Source organism: Neolamprologus brichardi, chromosome 18 (assembly GCF_056152115.1).
Source record: "Neolamprologus brichardi isolate AB-2024 chromosome 18, ASM5615211v1, whole genome shotgun sequence".
Lineage (NCBI taxonomy): Eukaryota > Metazoa > Chordata > Actinopteri > Cichliformes > Cichlidae > Neolamprologus > Neolamprologus brichardi.
Window position 1 is genome coordinate 27,311,568 of NC_142121.1, and position 21,136 is coordinate 27,332,703.

Here is a 21,136-nt window from a genome sequence, read left to right on the forward strand (position 1 = left end):
AACATTTAAGTAGAAAATCATTAAAAATGTTTTTTTAGCATCTTAATAGGTTCCACATGGACAAATGCAAGGAGAATTTAGGCTGACAGTGTGTTTATTCAATAGCAAAAATATAAACTCCTTAATCCACAAGAGGCAGGCAAGTCCAAACATATATATCTGATTTTCAAGGCGTGGGATACATAAGTAAATGCCATTTGGTCCTCATTAAGTCTAAAAGCAACAACACATTTATGTTCCAAAGTAAATTTACTTGCAGGTATCCCCAGCAGCAAGATATTCAAAAGCAGCAAAAATGTGGGAAATACCCATAATGCAACACACAGTTAATATCAGATTGTCTACATACATGAAAAAGCACGTCACCCATCTCTTTTTATGCATACATATGCTGTTTTAAGATAATTTTAACACTGTGCAAAGATTTCTGTGAGTATTTTTTTTTCATACTTTTTGCCGCTGAAGACAGAAGAACTCTTGAATAAATACAAACAAATGTAAACAAATGCCTCACATAATATCAGAAGCATTTTTCGAAATGCTTCGATTTTATTTTGAAGTTTAATCTCTTAACTGCATTTGTGCAGACAAACCCACAGAGCAGATGTGAGTCTTTCCGTGCTCTTTTGTCAACCACAATATATGTTCAGGCGTTGTGATGTGTTTGCGTGCATGTGCATGCATGTGCGTGCTCCATCTAGGTCCTCTTTAAGCAGAGGGGGTTCATCCTCCAGCAGTGACAGATGGTGTTGAAGAGTCGACAGCGGCAGGAGGCGCAGGGGTCGCAGCACAGCAGGTGAGGGGAGCAGCTTTCCATCAAGCGTCCGCAGCGACGCGCCGGAGTTACGAGGTTCGACTTGTGCTTCTAAAGCAATTCCAACAGAGACAGAATATGTGGAAAAAGCACGAGTCAGTGGAAGAAGTGGAAAAGTCATTTAAATACGTGTGAACTATTTGACCCTCGACTCATGGCAGCTCTACAAAGCGTTTTAGTGTTGTTCTGGTTTTACAGCCATTAACTTCACTGTTATCACTAAACTTTTTTTTTTTTCAGCCTTTTGGCAAAAGCTTCAACAGTTTGTTTTGTTGTTGGTTTTTAAATTTAGGCACAAGTCCTGTTTACTCTTTTATGAAAAATCTCACTCACTGAATCACGTTTTGTTGCGAGAGTTCTGACAGGGACTATAAGAGGGAGTCAAATTCATGCTACATCATAGGACAACACATACAGTGCACTTGATCTAAAGTGGGCCAGACCACTTAAGATGGAAATTCACCTTTCTAACAATATGATAACATTTAATTACACATTTATTCTTTCCTGAATTTAGGCCCTTAAGTTTGACACCCATGGACAAGAAAGATCGAGCGTATTTCTTGCATAGTTGCTTTTCTTCTGTGATCTTCTCACATACAAGGTCTTAAATAATCAGACCTCATCTTATCCTAAAGACGAGGTACTGTATGTGTCAATTCAATTCAATTCAATTTTATTTATATAGCGCCAAATCACAACAAAAGTCGCCTCAAGGCGCTTCATAGATACAGAGAAAAACCCAACAATCATATGACCCCCTATGAGCAAGCACTTTGGCGACAGTGGGAAGGAAAAACTCCCTTTTAACAGGAAGAAACTTCCGGCAGAACCAGGCTCAGGGAGGGGCGGCCATCTGCTGCGACCGGTTGGGGTGAGAGAAGGAAGACAGGATAAAAGACATGCTTTGGAAGAGAGACAGAGATTAATAACAGATATGATTCAATGCAGAGAGGTCTGTTAATACATAGTGAGTGAGAAAGGTGACTGGAAAGGAAAAACTCGATGCATCATGGGAATCCCCCGGCAGCCTACATCTATTGCAGCATAACTAAGGGAGGATTCAGGGTCACCTGGTCCAGCCCTAACTATATGCTTTAGCAAAAAATAAAGTTTTAAGCCTAATCTTAAAAGTAGAGATAGTGTCTGTCTCCCGAATCCAAACTGGAAGCTGGTTCCACAGAAGAGGGGCCTGAAAACTGAAGGCTCTCCCTCCCATTCTACTTTTAAATACTCTAGGAACAACAAGTAGGCCTGCAGAGCGGAAGCGAAGTGCTCTAATAGGGTGATATGGTACTACAAGGTCATTAAGATAAGATGGGGCCTGATTATTTAAGACCTTGTATGTGAGGAGAATTCAATTCTGGATTTAACAGGAAGCCAATGAAGGGAAGCCAAAACAGGAGAAATATGCTCTCTCTTTCTAGTCCCTGTCAGTACTCTTGCTGCAGCATTTTGGATTAACTGAAGGCTTTTCAGTGAGTTTTTTGGACATCCTGATAATAATGAATTGCAGTAGTCCAGCCTGGAGTAATAAATGCATGAACTCGTTTTTCAGCGTCACTCTGAGACAGGATATTTCTAACTTTAGAGATGTTGCGCAAATAGAAGAAAGCAGTCTTACATATTTGTTTAATATGTGCGTTGAAGGACATATCCTGGTCAAAAATGACTCCAAGGTTCCTCACAACCTTCCTGGAGGCCAAGGTAATGCCATCCAGAGTAAGAATCTGGTTAGATACCATATTTCTAAGATTTTCAGGGCCGAGTACAATAACCTCAGTTTTTTCTGAATTAAGAAGCAGAAAGTTAGCGGCCATCCAGGTCTTTATGTCTTTAAGACATTCCTGCAGTTTAAGTAAATGGTGTGTGTTATCTGGCTTCATAGATGTCATCTACATAGCAGTGAAAATGTATGCTATGTCTTCTAATGATGCTGCCTAGGGGAAGCATGTATAGTGTAAACAGAATTGGTCCTAGCACTGAACCCTGTGGAACTCCATAATTAACCTCAGTGTGTGAAGAGGACTCTCCACTTACATGTACAAATTGGAGTCTATTAGATAGATATGATACAAACCACTGCAGTGCAATACCTGTAATACCTACAGCATGTTCTAATCGCTCTAATAGGATATTATGGTCAACAGTATCAAATGCTGCACTAAGGTCAAGAAGGACAAGCACAGAGATGAGTCCACTGTCAGAGGCCATAAGAAGATCATTTGTAACCTTCACTAAAGCTGTTTCTGTGCTGTGATGAGCTCTGAAACCTGACTGAAACTCTTCAAAGAAGCCATTCCTCTGCAGATGATCTGTTATCTGTTTGACAACTACTCTTTCAAGGATTTTTGATATGAAAGGAAGGTTGGAGATTGACCTATAATTAGCTAAGACTGCTGGGTCTAGCTCATGGTCCTGAGTCTGACGACTCAGTGTTTTGTGTTTCCTTATAATATTCTATGTTCTTGTTTATTCTGATTATGTCTTTTGTTAAGGTTTGCCATTTGTTAGGTTTCTGTTCTGTGCCTGCCTGCTCCCACTTCTCTGTGTTCCCTCTGTCTGTCCATGGTGTCACAGTGTCTGCTCGTGAATCTGTCTGTTAAGTTCAGTGTCTTGTCCGGTTCTCTGTGTCTGTGAGTTTCCTGTTTTTTTCTGAAGGTCTGTGTCTCATGTGAGTGTTCTCAGCCTGACGTCTGTGTCTCGTCAGCTCTGATTTCTCCCAGGTGTGTTCCCCTCCTGTGTCCCATCCCATGATTACTCCTGTGAGTATTTAAGCCCTGTGTGTTCTCCTGCCTGTTGCTGGTTTGTCTATATGGTTTCCTGGCATCTGTCTACGTCTCCCTGCGGTTCCGTTTGTGTCTGTAGGTTTCATGTTTGTGTTATTCTCAGTTTTCCCAGTTTAGGATTTCATAGTAGGTTTCAGGTTTTTTGTTTAGTTTTCCCAGTTTAGGCTTTGTCAGTTCTGTTCTCGCCACCCTCGCCTTTTGTTGTATGTCATCCTCCTCAATAAAAGCCCACTCACATCAGTAGTGCCTGCATCTTGGGTCCTTTAATAATTCCCACACGGTTTGCCCTGCTAACTGTGACAGTATGTTTACTGTTGCTTTACTGATGGTTCCTAGGATATTTAAAAGCAAGGGAGGGTGAGCCTTCATCTCCAAGACTCCTCTTCTATGAACCAGCTTCCAGTTTGTGGAGACAGACACTGTCTCTACTTTGAAGATTAGAGTAAGCGCTTTCCTTTTTGATAAAGCTTATAGTTATGGCTGGATCAGGTCACCCTAAATCCTCACTTAGTTATGCTACAAAAGGTCTAGACTGCTGGAGGTTCCCATGATGCACTATGTGCTTCTTCTTGATTCACCTTGTTTCACTCACTATGTGTTTGGCTGGCTTACACCAGTCTGCATTTAATGATTTGTTATTATTAATCTCTGGCTCTTATCCACAGTGGGTCATTTGCCCTGTCTCCATCCCTTCACCCTCAGCCAGTCACTGCAGATGACCACTGTGCCATCCGCTACAAATAATTTCTCATGCTGTAATTCATACATAAGTGTCCTCTTTCAACAGTTTTCTTAATATCGGGTCCTTTACACACCTGATTTATAATTATGTGGCACAAAAAACGGTGAAAATCATGTGACTCAATCCAAGTCTTATAAGACAAAAAGCAGTTGTAAAAAAAAACTAACGCAGGTTCATAAACTTTCCACAATTGCCAGAGCAAAGCTGTTGAACTGTCCACCCTTTTCTCCAGCCTCTTACCTCACCCGAAAAACCCCCCAGTTTTATAAGTCCATAAAAACCACACATTTTTTCCAGTTCATTTAAACCAAGTAGAAATAAGACTTCTGAGCCCTCGTTACGCTACATCAACAACGTGGTATTCCTGACGGGTAGCTCCAAAAAATAATGTCCACTTCTTCCACTGAACCGCTCTTTTTGTGGTCGTCTAATTAATCTAGAAAAATTTCAAAAGAGACGATGAAAGCAGGACTTAAACTTCAAGTTGACATCTGGGATAAGCTCAACACAGGAATTTATTATGAATGAATCAAAACTTTTGTGTTAATGAACGTAAATGTGACACATGCAAGTCATTTGGTTCTCCGTTTCTTTTTCATCTGGTTTGAAACTCCACGAACACAAACGTATTTAATCAGCTGATAAATTTCATCTGAGTTTCCTGATCTTTCTCTCATCATCCTCTTACACAGACACTTCCTCCTCTGCCTTTCTTGTTGCCATCAATTGTTGGTGTCAGTCTCTATCTCACCTGTGAGCTAACTTTCATGTTAAAACACAGTCTCAAGAGCTAAAACAGCTAAAAGTTAAAGAGCTCCTTCCTTGTTAGGCTGATGTGAAAACACCGATCTGAGCACATTTCAAACTTTGCATAGATAATTGTTCGGTTTAACTGGAGGTTTTCTGCATGGAGTTTTTAACAGATAGCTTGAAGATTGATTTGTTTGTATTGTTTTAACAAAATGGTTTCAAGAAATATGTCTTAGCAATATAAAAAACTATAACAAGTGAGTTCACGACACTGAGAATTTAGCTCAGAGGGCAGGATTAAGGTCACACTGAATTTCTATCATCACTGTTAAATTATTGTGATGTGCTACGTTTTCATTGATGGCAAATTTGATCCTTGTGGAAAACTGGGTTGTGTTGCTGTCACCACATTTTGCTGTGTGTCACATTTGTTCACTGTTGTCTGGCGTTTTCCTGCCAATGGAAAGCAAGCAGGAAATGTTCAAATCCAATAAACAGGATTATAAATTCACCTAACAATAAAAAAATTGCCTAACAAACTGAAAAAGGCATTTTCAGGAACATCTTTACAAAGACTAAGGGCATGTCACTGAAACATGTCAGCAACTACCTCTGAATACTTTTAAAAGGAGCAATTTTACACAGCGTTACTACTAAATCGGTGAGTTTATGACAAATAGAGTCGACAGTAAAAACTTACGGGAGCGACACTTTGGCGTGGTGGAGAAATCTTTTGCCTTGCAAACAGCCGTCTATTCTTCGCTTGGCTCCAAACTGGGAATGGAAATAAAAGCAGAGTCAAAAGATCAATTCAGTGTTTCAACAATGCAGCCCCTTGTGCACAATACATGATTAAAAATTGTAAATATGTACAGTAGTAAATGTTTTAAGACTCTATAAATTAGAGATTATAAAATAAGGAAACCAGGATCTCCTCTTGGAGTGAGTGTCTGGGCACCAGCCATGATTAACCAACAGCGAGAGCAGAGTTGAAGCCACACAGTACGGGGAGGGGTTAAAGCTGACAGCTGGCAAAGTCAGAGAACTTGGAGCAAGGGGTTGTTTTACAGTAATTGGGGTCCAGAGCAGGAAATTTATGCGATATGCATATTTTTCCTCAAATCAAGCCAAAGCAAACCCAGCTTTACTGACTAGAAAATGTGGGCATCGTTATTTGTGGGGGGCTTTAAAAACAATAATACGTTTTATTCAATTGTATTATAGTCTGTGCTCGCATGGATGCAAGAAAAGAAAGGTTATTTTTGCTAATGTTTTTTTATATGCATCATTAAGTAAATACTAAAAAGGTTTTCTCAAAGTCTGCTCATTTGTTGTCTTTGAGATCTCCATCATCTTTTCTTTCTGGATCATCCTATAGTCTAGTAGGAGGAAAGATTTATGACTGATCCGCTGAACATCTACAACTCCTTTTTCTCAGCAGGGGAGTTTCTGTCAATCGTGACTGATTTTTTCTTCTTGGCCGTGAAGCAAAAGAACATTTTTACACATTTAGAGCTAAATCATTTATTTTGCTTTATACTTGTAAGAATTCCAGTCAAAACAGCACAGCAGGTTTCTTTTCTTCCCCCAAATTATTTTGCCATGCCAAGCCTACAAATGGACATAAAGAGATGTTTGCTTCAAAGCGTGTTGATATGTGATACGCATCCAAGACTCCAAGACACTGAGGTGTTTTGTTTTGGGGTTGTTTTTCACAGACAGAAATGGCAGAGAAGGTAGCCAACGTTCCACTGGAAATCAGAATTATTTGACTCTACATCTCCTCTCCGCCAGCCTGGACATTCTTTTGATCATAATCGAAACAACGTTTTCAAACCACTCATCTCACATACTGGCACCAGCAACACACTCACCCTCCCATACTGGATGCTGCACAAGTTCAACAAATCAAAAAGCTTCTCTTTTGGCTATGACTTCTTTCCTTCTGCCCCGTGACTGATAGCTGCGGCACCTTTTCTTACCATCCAGCACAACATAGATATAGTCTAAACATTTGGTCAAACAAAAAAAAATGCCCCAACGTGTTGTGCTGGATGGTAAGAAAAGGTGCAGCGCAACACCTTTGTGCGATTTCCTTTTTTTGACCAGATGTTTAGACTATATCGGCCACATTTGTGGAAAACGCCCTTTCTTGTGTCTCCTGCTGTTCCCGAGGTTCTTGTGAGCACCCTGATCTTATCTTTATTTTACTATGCTATCTGAAATTGTCTTTTCCCCCATCAATCTTCTGCAGGAAAATATGATGAACTCTCATCTCCCATGTCCTCTCTGTGCTCACATTTGAAATGTTTCCCTCACTCCTGCTTTCTCATGAAAATCAGATGGTTGGTTTTCCGTGTAGCTCAATCATATTTAGCTCACTTTTCCAGCCTCTTTTAAATGTTAATAGAGCAATTGGCTGCTAAAGCCAAGTGTTTCCCCCCACTTGATTATAAGATATCCACACACTGAGTGATCACATTTGTAACTGTGGATTAGACTGTATGTCAAAAGATGATGCTGTGTTGGTGTAGCATCTGTCATATTGCTGTTTAAAAGCAAGAATTCTAAATCCAGCTGTAAAAACTTTCAACTGTACCACAATCATTTTGAGGTTAAGGGCCCTAAATATGCATTTTTCTATTAACAGTACATGCAAACAGGAAACTTTCAGCTGCTCCAAATGGAAATACAAATTTTTCACTTCACACCAGACCTTCCTCACATAGTCATTCATCTGGGCTTGAGACCAACACAGGGAGTACACAAGCTGAAAAGGCTGCATATGCATTTTAACTTATGCATGTTAACGCATTTCCCAATTTTGATTCTGCAGAATCAAAATAGGGAAATGCGTTAACCCCTAGACTATGAGACCACAATGCATAATGCACACAAACACTGTGGTTGAACTCGTTACATGCTACCAGCATACACAGCCACTCCAGAGCTGTTTCTCAAGGAAAAGGGTTAGCGTTAAACCATCTACTGTTGCAAATGATTATTGGAACCATTAATCATCATTTTTATATGTGTAAATATTCAGCCCATTTTCCAGTGTTCCAGCTGCAAACTCTTATCATGCTGGAACATCAGAGGGAAGAAATACTGTCTTTAAAAAGAAATAAATAGCTATGATTTAAATGTGTCTCTGGTGTTTTGTATCTGGTTTTCCCCTGAAAATCATCAGAATTGTTTTGTTCTAAGAAAAAATGTGAAGGGTGTTCTACTCCTTTCACATCACCAGAGCAAACTGGCTCTTAAAGGCATTGTACACTGTAAAAAAAAAAAAATCCTAATATAAAAGTATTTTACTGTGTATTTTACAGTTTTGTACTGTCCTTCTAGAATATCATTAAATTTACACCAATAGACTGTGATTTCACATTTCAAATGTAAATTAACGTAAAATCACTGTAATGTAATAAAACATAATTTTCTTGTTTTTTAAATGTATTTGTCTGTACATATGCATATTTAGATTCCCAAATGTATCATGATTTCACAAATATTTGTTCGTTTTTTGAAAGATTGAACTGTTAAATTCAAATGTAATGCTATGGAAAAATATATAAAATGATACTTATAAACTTTTTTTACAACAAATAATTATTATCATTGCTGTTATTTAGGGCGATCGTGGCTCAAGAGTTGGCACTTCGCCTTGTAATCAGAGGGTCGCCGGTTCGAGCCCCAGCTCGGACACTCTCGGTCCTTGGGCAAGACACTTCACCTGCCACCTACTGATGATGGCTAGAGGGGAATTGTAAAGCGCTATATGAATGCAATCCATTGTTATTTAAACCAACTGTTAACTGTATATTTTTGTACATTTAAGTATTATTATTCATATTGCCGCATTCATTGACCTTGTTTATAGGTAATTTCATTGTTTAATCACATTAAATCGTTCCTAATTTAATGTTTAAAAGCACTTGAAAAAGGCAAAATCCCATGTAAAATTAGGGCAACAAATTGTATTTTCATTACTGGAAATAACTATATTTTTATGAGTAAGTTATTTTCTGTTATTTTACGGTATTATTTTGGCGCCCCAGCTGATATTACTGTCTTTTAAGATGTTTTTTCTAACAGTGTAGAGGTGTCTGAGGCTCTGACCTCACTGTGTCACAACTGTTATGGTTTTATTTAGTTCGTTTTATTAATCCGCCCCGTGAAACTTCAACAGTTCTCCACCAACATGACTGGATAATGTTTTTTCACATGATCAGCTCACCTAATAAACATAATATACTTTGCAAGGAACACTACGTGGACCACTGCAGGGATGCTTCTCCAATAATAATTCACAAACACTTGAGATCACTTTGTTGTTGCATTACAATGAAGAAAGCAACGGCAGCTTCTTGAAGAGCAAAATACAATTATTGTTTATATTCTCAAGTTATATTGAAAATGTGCATAAAAAACTATTTTTTGACTATATTACAGGTGAGCTTGTCTCTACAGACAGATGCCAGACTTAGACAAACCTGGTGGATATTGTTTGTCATTTAATGGCCAAAGCTCAGAATTCATCTCAGATCATTCCATCTTTATTTTAATTTGGTTGCAATGCTTTTTTAAATTTGAAAACACAATGATACATTTACAAAATGTGACAAATATGTGACATATACCTCCCACCCCCCCATAACGATTGTAAACCAACGCTATGCATTAACAATGCTAAATTAAATCCTGCTGTTATCAAAGCTTTAGCGTGTGGGCTGCCTGGACTGGGAGTTCGTTAAGTTTTACTATTTTCGGGTCGTAAAGAAGATCACTCCTCTCAGATGGATTTAGTTATGTAATTATTTATTTAATTATTGTTGTTTTTCTTAATGATTTTATTAGTCTGCTTAGAATAACGCATCGGTTTATAATAAGTGCTCAGTCCTCAGACCCACAGACCCACAGACCCACATCACTCTGTGTCAGCTACATTATCTATCCAGCACTGTAAGCAGCGGTATTTTCGGTGAGGCTCCAGCCTCACGACACTTTTTAATAATAATAATCATAAATAAATAAAAACGACATCAAATCAGGTCTGCGCTCATCGATCCTTACCTGTCACATTCTCCCTTTTCCGCACATCCTTCTTGGTGTCCTCTGCCCAGGACAGCGGCAAGGCAAGCAGGAAGAAGCACAACAAGTGTTTGCCGGTGATCTTCCTCATGATGATGATGAGATCTGTTGATGACAATGGTGCAAAAAAACAACAACAACAACAACAAAAACAATCAGTCTAACGTTTAGAAGATAAATAGCGGACTTTAAGGGGCTAAAGGAGGAGAAATCTGTGAGTGACGTACGCCTTGGCTGGTTGGTTCCCTCAGGTTTCTCTCTGGCTGTGAAAGAGGAGGTGGACTGCGAACGAGGACTGAAACACGCACTCGCGACGTGATGGGCTCGAGGCACAGCAGAAGCTGGTTGAAGACCAGTCAGTCTACACTGAGGAATTACTAAATTGAAAAAGACAGGGTCGGATTTATTGGTCTTGTGGAACCTCAAAGGGAATTGCTGGACTATGTGAACATAAATATATATATATGTATACATATTTTGGCTCCCCATCACAGAGAGTGCTCCCTGCATCTGTGGTTTTCACTGGAAACAGTGGAATATGTATTTTACTGTATGCCGTGCCACCTCAGTATGGTTTCCTCATGTGCTCTTTGTTAAAAGTGGTGATATTCCATTAGAGAAACCTGGAAATTATATTAAAGAATGGTCTAGATTTTTTTTTTTTCTTCCAACGGAGCCCCTGCTTTGCTGTTGGCATTGCAAAAATATTCACTAAACATTAGCATCTGCACGGCAAGAACAACAGCTTTTTTTAAAAAAAAAACCACATTGATGCTGGATTTCAAACGTGCTCTGTGGGCCCCAGATCCTGTGGTTTTTATGTGTTACTGTTAGTTTGTGGTAAGTGGAGGATTTTTATTTTATTTATTTTTTAATTTTATTATTTTTTCATGTTTGTACGAGTGGAATAAAAACTGAGAAGAACTTCATAGAGGCCCTGCTTTTGTACCTAATCCCTTGGCCCAGAGACAACGTGTGTCAAAAACAATTTTTGAAACATCTTTGAGATTAAGTCGTGCTTTCTGGGAACATATTTCTAAATAGTTTTGCTTAATCAAATTACCTGAAGATAACACAGCAAACCAGGAGCATGGTGGGCTTCCAAAATACAAAAACTCATTGTCTTGGGATCTTTTGGCAAAATATGCCATGTATAGTAACTTAGAGGCACATTAGGATTTACTCAAATAATAAAAAGAGTGTGGGAACATAAACACGGGTCAGCAGCGGCCCACCTCATTGGGATTCTCACATAAAACCTTAGAATCCAACTCATATCTGAACTGCTGAAAGAAAAAAAATATACCCATATATCAGAAGTCAGAAAGATTGAAAACCTCCCCAGTACAGCTGGTCTGTGTCTCATGTATACAATATAAAGAGCCTTTCTGTCCCATCACATTGACAAATAGCTTTAAGATTAAGATTAAGATCGATCGAGGCCTGTTTTTAATATGATATATGATATGATATGTGATACCAGAACATTTTTGAGTCATTTGTGATGAAAGTGGTTCAACTGTATAGAGTCAGTCATTTACAAATGGGAGTAATCACAGGGGGAAAGTGAAATTACTGCTTTTTTTGCATTTCTCATATGTTTCACTTGTCTTGTTTTTCTTGTGGAGCGTGTGCCAAGTTTTTGATTCTACAAACAGATGTAGCGAGCAATAACCTGAAGTTTGACATGATAAATGAATCTCTAACACGGTGTTCCATCGTCTCCTCATACACTGATGCACACGTGGCAGATAAGTTTCTCTGCGCTCTGGCTTTGAATGCAGACTTCGAGTCACGCATTTCTGAGATAAACAAAAATAAGCTGCAGTTCTCTGTCAGGTAAATTTGAATTCCCTGCAATCCTGAATTGGATAAGAATTACTATCTAATATGATATTAATTACTACATCCAAAAATGTTGGGATGCTTTTTAAACTGTAAATAAAAACAGAATGCAATAATATCTAAATGCCATAAACCTGTATTTTATTTACAATAAGACCCAGAAAACATGTCAAATGGGTAAGCTGAGGAAGTTCCCAGATGTCCTTAAACATCTGGGAACTCAGGAGACCATCTGCTGGACTTCTGGCAGAGGAATGCTGTCTGATAGTTGTGTGATAGCTGCGCAGCAGTCCTGGGACTTCTTTATTGTATTTTTCATTTCATGGTGCTCCAAATGTTGTCAGTTGGTGAAATATCTGGATCGCAGGCAGCCAGTTCAGCACCTTCTATTGTGAAGTCGTGCTGTTGTAACAGATGCAGTTTAGCGTTGCCTTACTGAAATATGCAAGATCTTCCCTTCTGGATTGGAGCACATGCTGCTCTAAAACCTGCATAAACTTCTCAGCACCGGTGGTGCCTTTCCAGGTGTGCACACTATGATTTTCATAGGCACTAATGCACCTCAATACCATCAGAGATAATGTTATGGGATGGCTGCGTGCAGGCGGGAGAAGGACCCAAAGTGCAGACTCCGGAGACAAAACTTAAACTCAAAAACTGCTTTAATCTTAAACTCAAATAACATAACAGGGAAAAACAAAATAAACTTACACCGAAGGAATGAAAAAAAACACACAGCTAACTAAACGGTAGATCGCGACAAAGACAAACTGAAACACAGGGCTTAAATACATAGAGGAAGCAATCAGGGAATGGACAACAGGAGGGAAACACAGCTGGGGCAAATCAGAACTGACGAGACAAGGAAGTGTAAACTGAACACACTGAGAAAAGACAGAAACCTTCAAAGTAAAACAGGAAACACAAAACACAGACTGAACAAAAGACACAGACTCACATGCAGGCACTACAACAGAGGAACAGAGACGTGGGACCAGGGCAGACACAGACTGGACACGGGGATACAGCAGACAGGGGAGACAGCAACCAAGGATTACACAGAGACATAAACCATAAGACAGAACTCTATCAAAGAAACCAAAGACTAGAAATGATAAACAATATAATCAACTCAAAAGCCCTGGGTCAACGACCCAGGCATCCTAACAGTATCCCCCCCTAAAGGGCTGGCTCCCAGACAGCCCAACCCGACACACCAAAACAAAAAACAACCCAACCAGGGTGGGCGGCGGGGGAACAGGACGGAGGGACCGAAACGAAACAAACACATGGAGCCAGAGACAAAAAAAAACAAAAAAAAAAAACACAGGGAGCAAAAACCCAAAACAACAGCACCGTGGCCCAGCAACAGTCCAAAAGAAAACAGACAAAAAGCCCATGAAAGGCGCAGAGGCCCAGGCAACAGTCTCGAAAAAGTTCAGGAGGCCGGCCCGGAGGCTGACGGCACAACAGTCCAAACCCGGGTAGTTCAGGGGGCCGGCCGGGCGGGAGGCACCGGCGGAGCAGGTCAGGAGGCCGGCCGGGCAGGAGGCGCCGGCGGAGCAGGTCAGGAGGCTGGCCGGGCGGGAGGCGCCGGCGGCGACCGAGCAGATCAGGAGGCCGGCCGGGCGGGAGGCGCCGGCGGCGACCGAGCAGATCAGGAGGCCGGCCGGGCGGGAGGCGCCGGCGGCGACCGAGCAGGTCAGGAGGCCGGCCGGGCGGGAGGCGCCGGCGGCGACCGAGCAGGTCAGGAGGCCGGCCGGGCGGGAGGCGCCGGCGGCGACCGAGCAGGTCAGGAGGCCGGCCGGGCGGGAGGCGCCGGCGGCGACGCAGGTCAGGGGGCCGTCCGCGACGGCAACGATGTTCAGTCATCGGCCCGGAAAGTGGCCGAACCGGCCGGACAGGACGTGCAGGACGAGCAGGCCGGACAGGACGTGCAGGACGAGCAGGCCGGACAGGACGAGCAGGCCGGACAGGACGAGCAGGCCGGACAGGACGTGCAAGACGAGCAGGCCGGACAAGACGAGCAGGCCGGACAAGACGAGCAGGCCGGACAAGACGAGCAGGCCGGACAAGACGAGCAGGACGAGCAGGCCGGACAGGACGTGCAGGACGAGCAGGCCGGACAGGACCAGACGGCACGGGGACCTCAGGCACAGGCGAAGATAGACGGAGCGAGGCAGGACCAGGCAAAGACACGGGGGCCGGACCAGACGACGCAGAGGCTGAAGCTGAAGCTGGACCAGGCGAGGGCGAAGACTCGGAGGCTGGACCAGGCGAGGGCGAAGACTCGGAGGCTGGACCAGGCGAGGGCGAAGACTCGGAGGCTGGACCAGGCGAGGGCGAAGACTCGGAGGCTGGACCAGGCGAGGGCGAAGACTCGGAGGCTGGACCAGGCGAGGGCGAAGACTCGGAGGCTGGACCAGGCGAGGGCGAAGACTCGGAGGCTGGACCAGGCGAGGGCGGCGCTGCAGGGAACGGCGTGGGAGCCGCAGGTGGTGGCGCTGCAGGCAACGCAGATCGCTGGACGGGCCCCTCGGACCCTCCAGCGGGAACAGGAGGCTGGACGGGCCCCTCGGACCCCCCAGCGGGAACAGGCGGCTGAAGCGGTTCCCCGGACCCTCCAGCGGAGGCAGGAGGCTGGACGGGCCCCTCGGACCCTCCAGCGGGGGCAGGAGGCAGGACGGGCCCCTCGGACCCTCCAGCGGTAACAGGCGGCTGAAGCGGTCCCCCGGACCCTCCAGCGGAGGCAGGAGGCTGGACGGGCCCCTCGGACCCTCCAGCGGGAACAGGCGGCTGAAGCGGTCCCTCGGACCCTCCAGCGGAGGCAGGAGGCTGGACTGGCCCCTCGGACCCTCCAGCGGGAACAGGAGGCTGGACGGGCCCCTCGGACCCTCCAACGAAGGCAGGAGGCGGGACGGGCCCCTCGGACCCTCCAGCGGGAACAGGCAGCGGAAGCGGTCCCTCGGACCCTCCAGCGGAGGCAGGCAGCTGGACGGGCCCCTCGGACCCTCCAGCGGAGGCAGGCGGCTGAAGCGGTCCCTCGGACCCTCCAGCGGGAACAGGAGGCTGGACGGGCCCCTCGGACCCTCCAGCGAAGGCAGGAGGCTGGACGGGCCCCTCGGACCCTCCAGCGGGAACAGGCAGCGGAAGCGGTCCCTCGGACCCTCCAGCGGAGGCAGGAGGCTGGACTGGCCCCTCGGACCCTCCAGCGGGAACAGGAGGCTGGACGGGCCCCTCGGACCCTCCAGCGAAGGCAGGAGGCTGGACGGGCCCCTCGGACCCTCCAGCGGGAACAGGAGGCTGGACGGGCCCCTCGGACCCTCCAGCGAAGGCAGGAGACTGGACGGGCCCCTCGGACCCTCCAGCGAAGGCAGGAGGCTGGACGGGCCCCTCGGACCCTCCAGCGGGAACAGGCAGCGGAAGCGGTCCCTCGGACCCTCCAGCGGAGGCAGGCAGCTGGACGGGCCCCTCGAACCCTCCAGCGGAGGCAGGCGGCTGAAGCGGTCCCTCGGACCCTCCAGCGGGAACAGGTGGCTGGAGCGGTCCCTCGGACCCTCCAGCGGAGGCAGGCGGCTGGACGGGCCCCTCGGACCCTCCAGCGGGAACAGGCGGCTGAAGCGGTCCCTCGGACCCTCCAGCGGGAACAGGCGGCTGAAGCGGTCCCTCGGACCCTCCAGCAGAGGCAGGCGGCTGAAGCGGTCCCTCGGACCCTCCAGCGGAGACAGGCGGCTGGACTGGTCCCTCGGACCCTCCAGCGGAGACAAAAAGCTGAACGGGCCACTCAGCCCCTCCAGTGGAGACTGAAGACGGCTGGAGCGATTCCCCAGAACCCCCAGCGGGACCAACAGATGAAGGCCGGACGGGCCCCTCGGACCCTCCAGCGGGAACAGGCGGCTGGACGGGCCCCTCGGACCCTCCAGCGGGAACAGGCGGCTGAAGCGGTCCCTCGGACCCTCCAGCGGGAACAGGTTGCAGAACAGATGAAGTGGGTATGAAGTCAGAATGTCCAGAGTCAGAATGCTCGAATGGAGCATACAATAAACAGTCACCGTCTCCCCCGAGAGGAGTTTGCTCAACTGTCCTGGAGTGGCGGCGGCCTGAACGCCGTTTCCTTCGGGATGAGGAAACAGGAACTGGTGGAGAAAAGGGGACCTCCTCCTCATCCTCTGACCACATAGCCGCCAGGAAAAAGGCAGGCGAACGAGGAACCGGCTGGTGTGGAGAGGGAGAGGAAGTCCGTGGCAGTGTTGAGACAGGTGGAGAGTGTGTGTTGTCCTGGGGCAGCGGTTGGGAAGATGTAGTAAGTGAGAGAGCAAGCTCACCAGCCTTGACTTGCTCTCTCCAGGCAGTAATGGTGCCATCCAACTGAGTGTCCTTAGCAAACTGAGAGAGCTGAGGGTTATAACGAATGATGGCATCCACTGCACTTAGCCCAACTGCCATAGTCCGTAAATCTTGCGACTGGGCAATGCGGTCGAGCAGACTCACCATCCGCATCATCTCGCCGTCGAACTCCGAGGAAAAAGAGTCTGCGGGGTCCATGTTATGGTCGCGATCTTCTGTTATGGGATGGCTGCGTGCAGGCGGGAGAAGGACCCAAAGTGCAGACTCCGGAGACAAAACTTAAACTCAAAAACTGCTTTAATCTTAAACTCAAATAACATAACAGGGAAAAACAAAATAAACTTACACCGAAGGAATGAAAAAAACACACAGCTAACTAAACGGTAGATCGCGACAAAGACAAACTGAAACACAGGGCTTAAATACATAGAGGAAGCAATCAGGGAATGGACAACAGGAGGGAAACACAGCTGGGGCAAATCAGAACTGACGAGACAAGGAAGTGTAAACTGAACACACTGAGAAAAGACAGAAACCTTCAAAGTAAAACAGGAAACACAAAACACAGACTGAACAAAAGACACAGACTCACATGCAGGCACTACAACAGAGGAACAGAGACGTGGGACCAGGGCAGACACAGACTGGACACGGGGATACAGCAGACAGGGGAGACAGCAACCAAGGATTACACAGAGACATAAACCATAAGACAGAACTCTATCAAAGAAACCAAAGACTAGAAATGATAAACAATATAATCAACTCAAAAGCCCTGGGTCAACGACCCAGGCATCCTAACAGATAAAGGCTGAAGACAAATTTCAGATTTTCAGTTTTCCAGGTTGCTTCAACCCATTTAAAGGAGCTTTGATAGCGATGTTACTGGATAGTTGTCACATTTGGCTTCTTTGCATTTTAGAGCTTTAACCTGTATTTATGCATGCCCCTGTGGGCTGTGTTCACAGAGATTTCTGGAAGTGTTCCTGCTGTGATTTCCACGTCAGAGTCATCTGTTATTACTGAAGTGCTCTCTGAGCCCAAACATCACGGGCATCCAATATTTCACCCTTGTCCCTTGCACACAGAGATTTCTCCAGCTTATCTGAACATTTTGACAATATTATGTTCTGTAGATGAGATTATTGCTGTCTTTATAAATGTACCAAGAGGAACATCATCGTGGTAAACGTCTGCACATTTTTACTTCTGAGAAGCTCTGCCTCTCTAAGATGCTCTTTTTATACCCAATCATGTTACTTACCTGCTGTCAGTTAACTTGCTCAGTTACATAATATTCCTCAACGCCATTCTTTTTAGCAGCACTTACTTTTCCAGCTTTTTCCCAACCTTTTTGGACGTGTTGCTGACATCACGGTCAAAATAAGCATTTTTTTTTTTCATGAAATAGTGAAACATCTCAGTTTAAACATTTAACATGGTTTCTGGTTCTATTGTTCTATTTTGTTCTATTTTCTATCTGAAAACTGTTGTATTTGGTTTTAATTGACATTTCATACAACATCCCAACCTTTTTAGAAATGGAGTTGTATATAACTCTCACTGCAAGTGGCCATTTCTTACAAGTGTAGTGAGACAGTCAATGCCAAGATTTGATTTGGCTGCTTGTAATAGGCATCTTTAAAAAGAGCGGTCAAAGTTTAATTTAATTTAACTTTTATTTAAGTCTGGATGAGCTGTTTTCTTGTATATATGCTTTATAATAATATAATGATAATATCTTAAAAACTCAACTCAATGAACTAAATATTAAGAGGAAAAAATAATCAGGTTCAAAACCTTAGTTTAGACATTTTCTCATTAGTATAACGGTACTTTCAGTCAATCTTTTATTTTCCAAGGGGTCGCCACAGGAAATCAATCCACATAGTGGGTTTAGCACTGGAAGCCTTCCTGACACAGACCTCAGTGCTTGGAAGGAGCACTGGGGAGTGCACTAACTTGTGGCTCCCTGATGCTGGGTTCATGTTTTCTCCCTGTTTCCAACTTGTGATCTTTCATGTGCAAGTCACACATGTTAACCACTGCAATGTTAAGTATATAACACTTAACCTGCTGATGGTGGTGAAGGAAAAAGAAGGTCCTGGATACGAATCCACCAGCCGGCTGGGATCTTCCTGTGCAGTTTGAATGTTCTCCTTCTGAATGTGAGCGGGAATAATTGTCTGTGTCTCTGAGTTAGCCCCGTGACAGACGGGTGACCTGTCCAGGTATCTCGCCCCATGACAGCTGGGATATGTTCCAGCTCCCCTCCAGCCTTCAATTGGACAAGTGGTTAAGAAATTGATTGACTGATGGATGGATGGTTGGAAATTTTATAGTAATCCATCCCACAGGGACAACATTCGTAAAACCTCAAACTTAGTGTCAGTGCCAGAGAAAGTCTTGGGAGGCCACAAATGCCTGCACTAAACAGTGACCATTTAACCACCACCCTCACACTCCACCGCCTCCCTCCCACGGCCCTGATAACCTTAAGCAAATGGACCGATAATAAACAATCAGAGAAATGATGAAAACTATAAAATTAAATCATTAATTCTTTGTTTTTTGCCACCTGATTTGTCCTTCATAATTAAACAAACCATTGTGCCGCCTGCATCTCTTCATGCAGTAACACTGTGAAATACATAATTCTTTCTGCCCACCTCAAAACAATATTTCACAGCTGCTGGGTAAGCTGTGGCCAGACTCACTGGATCCTGTAAAGAGTATGAATGTTTTTCTGCAGCCAAGCAAGCTGTAAGTGTGTTTATATATCTCACTATGGACAACCTGTTTTTCACAGTGAATGTTTTACTATTATTATTATTATTATTAATTTGCTCCTTGTTTCTTATACAGCCCACTCACATCCAGTCGAATGTTTTCATTGTACAAATCTAATAATTAAGCACCAACCTGCTCACAGCGGCAGCATAAAAGTAGCCTTCATGACCTCGGATAAGCCACACATATCTGGTTTATTCAGCGACTCAAACAGAACGAGTGAAAGGAAACAACATGGCCATTCAGTGTGATAACGGGGGCGCATGAATGAGGCTTTACTTGGATGGATGTGGAGCTCTCTCTCACACACACACACACATTCACACAGGCTTCCTTCATTGATTGCGAGCTGTTATTCACTACTCAAGAGGAAAACATCTCTCCCCTGCTTTTGTGCTTCTCTGCACTTAAATCTTACAGAGATGTCCCCGTGCGAGATAAGAACAGAACATCAAGTTCCCAGTGTCCCTCTCACTCAGATCTTTGCTTTCTCAAACTGTTATTGTGTTACAGTGCCCCCTTGTGGTCGTTTTGTTTTTCCATATTTCCTATGCTTCAAAAAGAGCTTGTGTTCACTAAAATTCAAGATTAGTGAAACATTGTCATCGATATGAATTGAATACATTACTTAGAAATAAAAAATAAATAGTATTAGAATCTATTGGAATTTTTCCCTCATTAGGCAGCATAATATGCAGTAAATACACATTATGGGACTTCTATGTGCTTGGTATTTTGAGGTAGTACTCTTAGTGACACCCTGAAAAAAATCAAATAAACATATGCATGGCAGGGGTTAGATTAAACTGCATCTGATGATTGTTTCGGCACTGCGGTGGTCACATCATAGACTTTCTCGTGCATTTGGGTTTAAGAGGAACCAGCAGGATGTCTGATGACCACTTTCACATGTTACTGTCACCTAGAGAAGAAAATACAGAAAACATTATTGATCATTGACACCGACATTAAAAAAAAACAGTGTTAGGTGACTGAGATTACATTTGTTGGTTCGATATGTTATTTACAGTTTGTTTCTTTGTCCATGTCAGTCACTGCATGTCCTCTGTGTCACTGTCTGTGGGGGGGTTGTTGTTGAAGCTTCAGAGCTCTCAGCAGAAAGTGACAGGGATCTGTGTGAGACGGGGGAAATGAACAGTTTCAGCACAGCATGCAGCTCCTGCTTTACTGTGTTTCCAGCTGTGCAACAGAAACATAATTACTTGGCTTCTTTTAGCAGCAGGTTGAGACGGTTCTCTCTCTCCTCCAAAGTCTTCTTCAGCCTGTCGGCTTCTTTCTGCTTGTCCGCGAGTTCGCTCTGAAGATGAAGGTGAGTTTCCTCGAGACTCTCACAAAAGGCCAGAGGGTGTTTGAGATGCACAACTTTCCTTACATTCAGCCCCTGAGACAATATCTTTGAGAGCAACGTGTCCTCACCCTGCTTTCCTCCAGGCTGTCAAACGGACTCTGTGCTTCAACCAAACACAGAAAGCGTCTTGCAGCTTCACTGGGGAACCAAAGGGTTTTATGTACAGGTCAAAATTAAACACGATTCAGGTCACCCACTAGAGTAGTACTGAAAAAAAGTCACAACACATGCATACACACACCTTCTGAGGACGTCTTTGTGTAACACTAGGTTCTCCAAAAAGGTCTGCAGTCCAGCTTTCCTCCCTTCTAGAAACTCCTCGTCTTAGTTGTTTTTGAGCCAGCGCTTAGGAGGCAGGGCTGGATGAAAGCTGGGGAAAAGCTCCTGAAGCTGCGTCAAGGCGACGAGCAAAAAGGGCAAAAATGGGAAACCAGAATCACTATGGCAACAATATTACATCAATGAGAGCCGAAAGCGTCGCTGAATCACGGTGCCGCAAATGAAAGAACAGTTGCAGCAAGGTCTGCATGTGTATCGGACAAATGCATGAGGTAAAATGTCACTTTATGGGTTTTCATTAGTCTGACTAATTTACTTTA

The 21,136-nt window shown here is 44.3% G+C and overlaps 2 protein-coding genes across 2 annotated transcripts; both read right to left on the bottom strand.

The window, feature by feature from the left end:
* Positions 1-76: 76 nt before the first annotated feature.
* asip2b (agouti signaling protein, nonagouti homolog (mouse) 2b) lies at positions 77-20,965 on the bottom strand. The gene is made up of 5 exons (XM_087831418.1): positions 20,779-20,965; positions 10,414-10,563; positions 10,169-10,291; positions 5,796-5,869; positions 77-865 (listed from the first exon to the last, which is right to left on the bottom strand). The coding sequence occupies exons 3-5, from the start codon at positions 10,275-10,277 to the stop codon at positions 698-700; spliced, it is 351 nt and encodes a 116-aa protein (XP_087687544.1). The 5' UTR covers positions 10,278-10,291; positions 10,414-10,563; positions 20,779-20,965; the 3' UTR covers positions 77-697.
* On the bottom strand, positions 11,407-16,576 carry LOC148097760 (uncharacterized). Its single transcript, XM_087831332.1, has 7 exons — positions 16,112-16,576; positions 15,518-15,775; positions 15,173-15,373; positions 14,627-14,683; positions 13,719-14,410; positions 13,421-13,541; positions 11,407-11,472 (listed from the first exon to the last, which is right to left on the bottom strand). The coding sequence occupies exons 1-7, from the start codon at positions 16,574-16,576 to the stop codon at positions 11,407-11,409; spliced, it is 1,860 nt and encodes a 619-aa protein (XP_087687458.1).
* Positions 20,966-21,136: the final 171 nt, after the last annotated feature.

Bases quoted from the DNA above. Each gene is read 5' to 3' on its own strand.
- LOC148097760 (XM_087831332.1), bottom strand. From the start codon at position 16,576: ATGGACCCCGCAGACTCTTTTTCCTCGGAGTTCGACGGCGAGATGATG. The intron at 15,374-15,517 runs GCTGGAGGGTTC...GGGCCCGTCCAG, and splicing joins CGCTTCAGCCGCCTGCCTCC to TCTCCTGCCTTCGCTGGAGG. The intron at 13,542-13,718 runs CCGGCGCCTCCC...CCGCCGGTGCCT, and splicing joins CCTGACCTGCTCGGTCGCCG to CCCGCCCGGCCGGCCCCCTG.
- asip2b (XM_087831418.1), bottom strand. From the start codon at position 10,277: ATGAGGAAGATCACCGGCAAACACTTGTTGTGCTTCTTCCTGCTTGCC. The intron at 5,870-10,168 runs GTAAGGATCGAT...TTCCATTCCCAG, and splicing joins GAAAAGGGAGAATGTGACAG to TTTGGAGCCAAGCGAAGAAT. The intron at 866-5,795 runs GTAAGTTTTTAC...GAATTGCTTTAG, and splicing joins CACGCCAAAGTGTCGCTCCC to AAGCACAAGTCGAACCTCGT.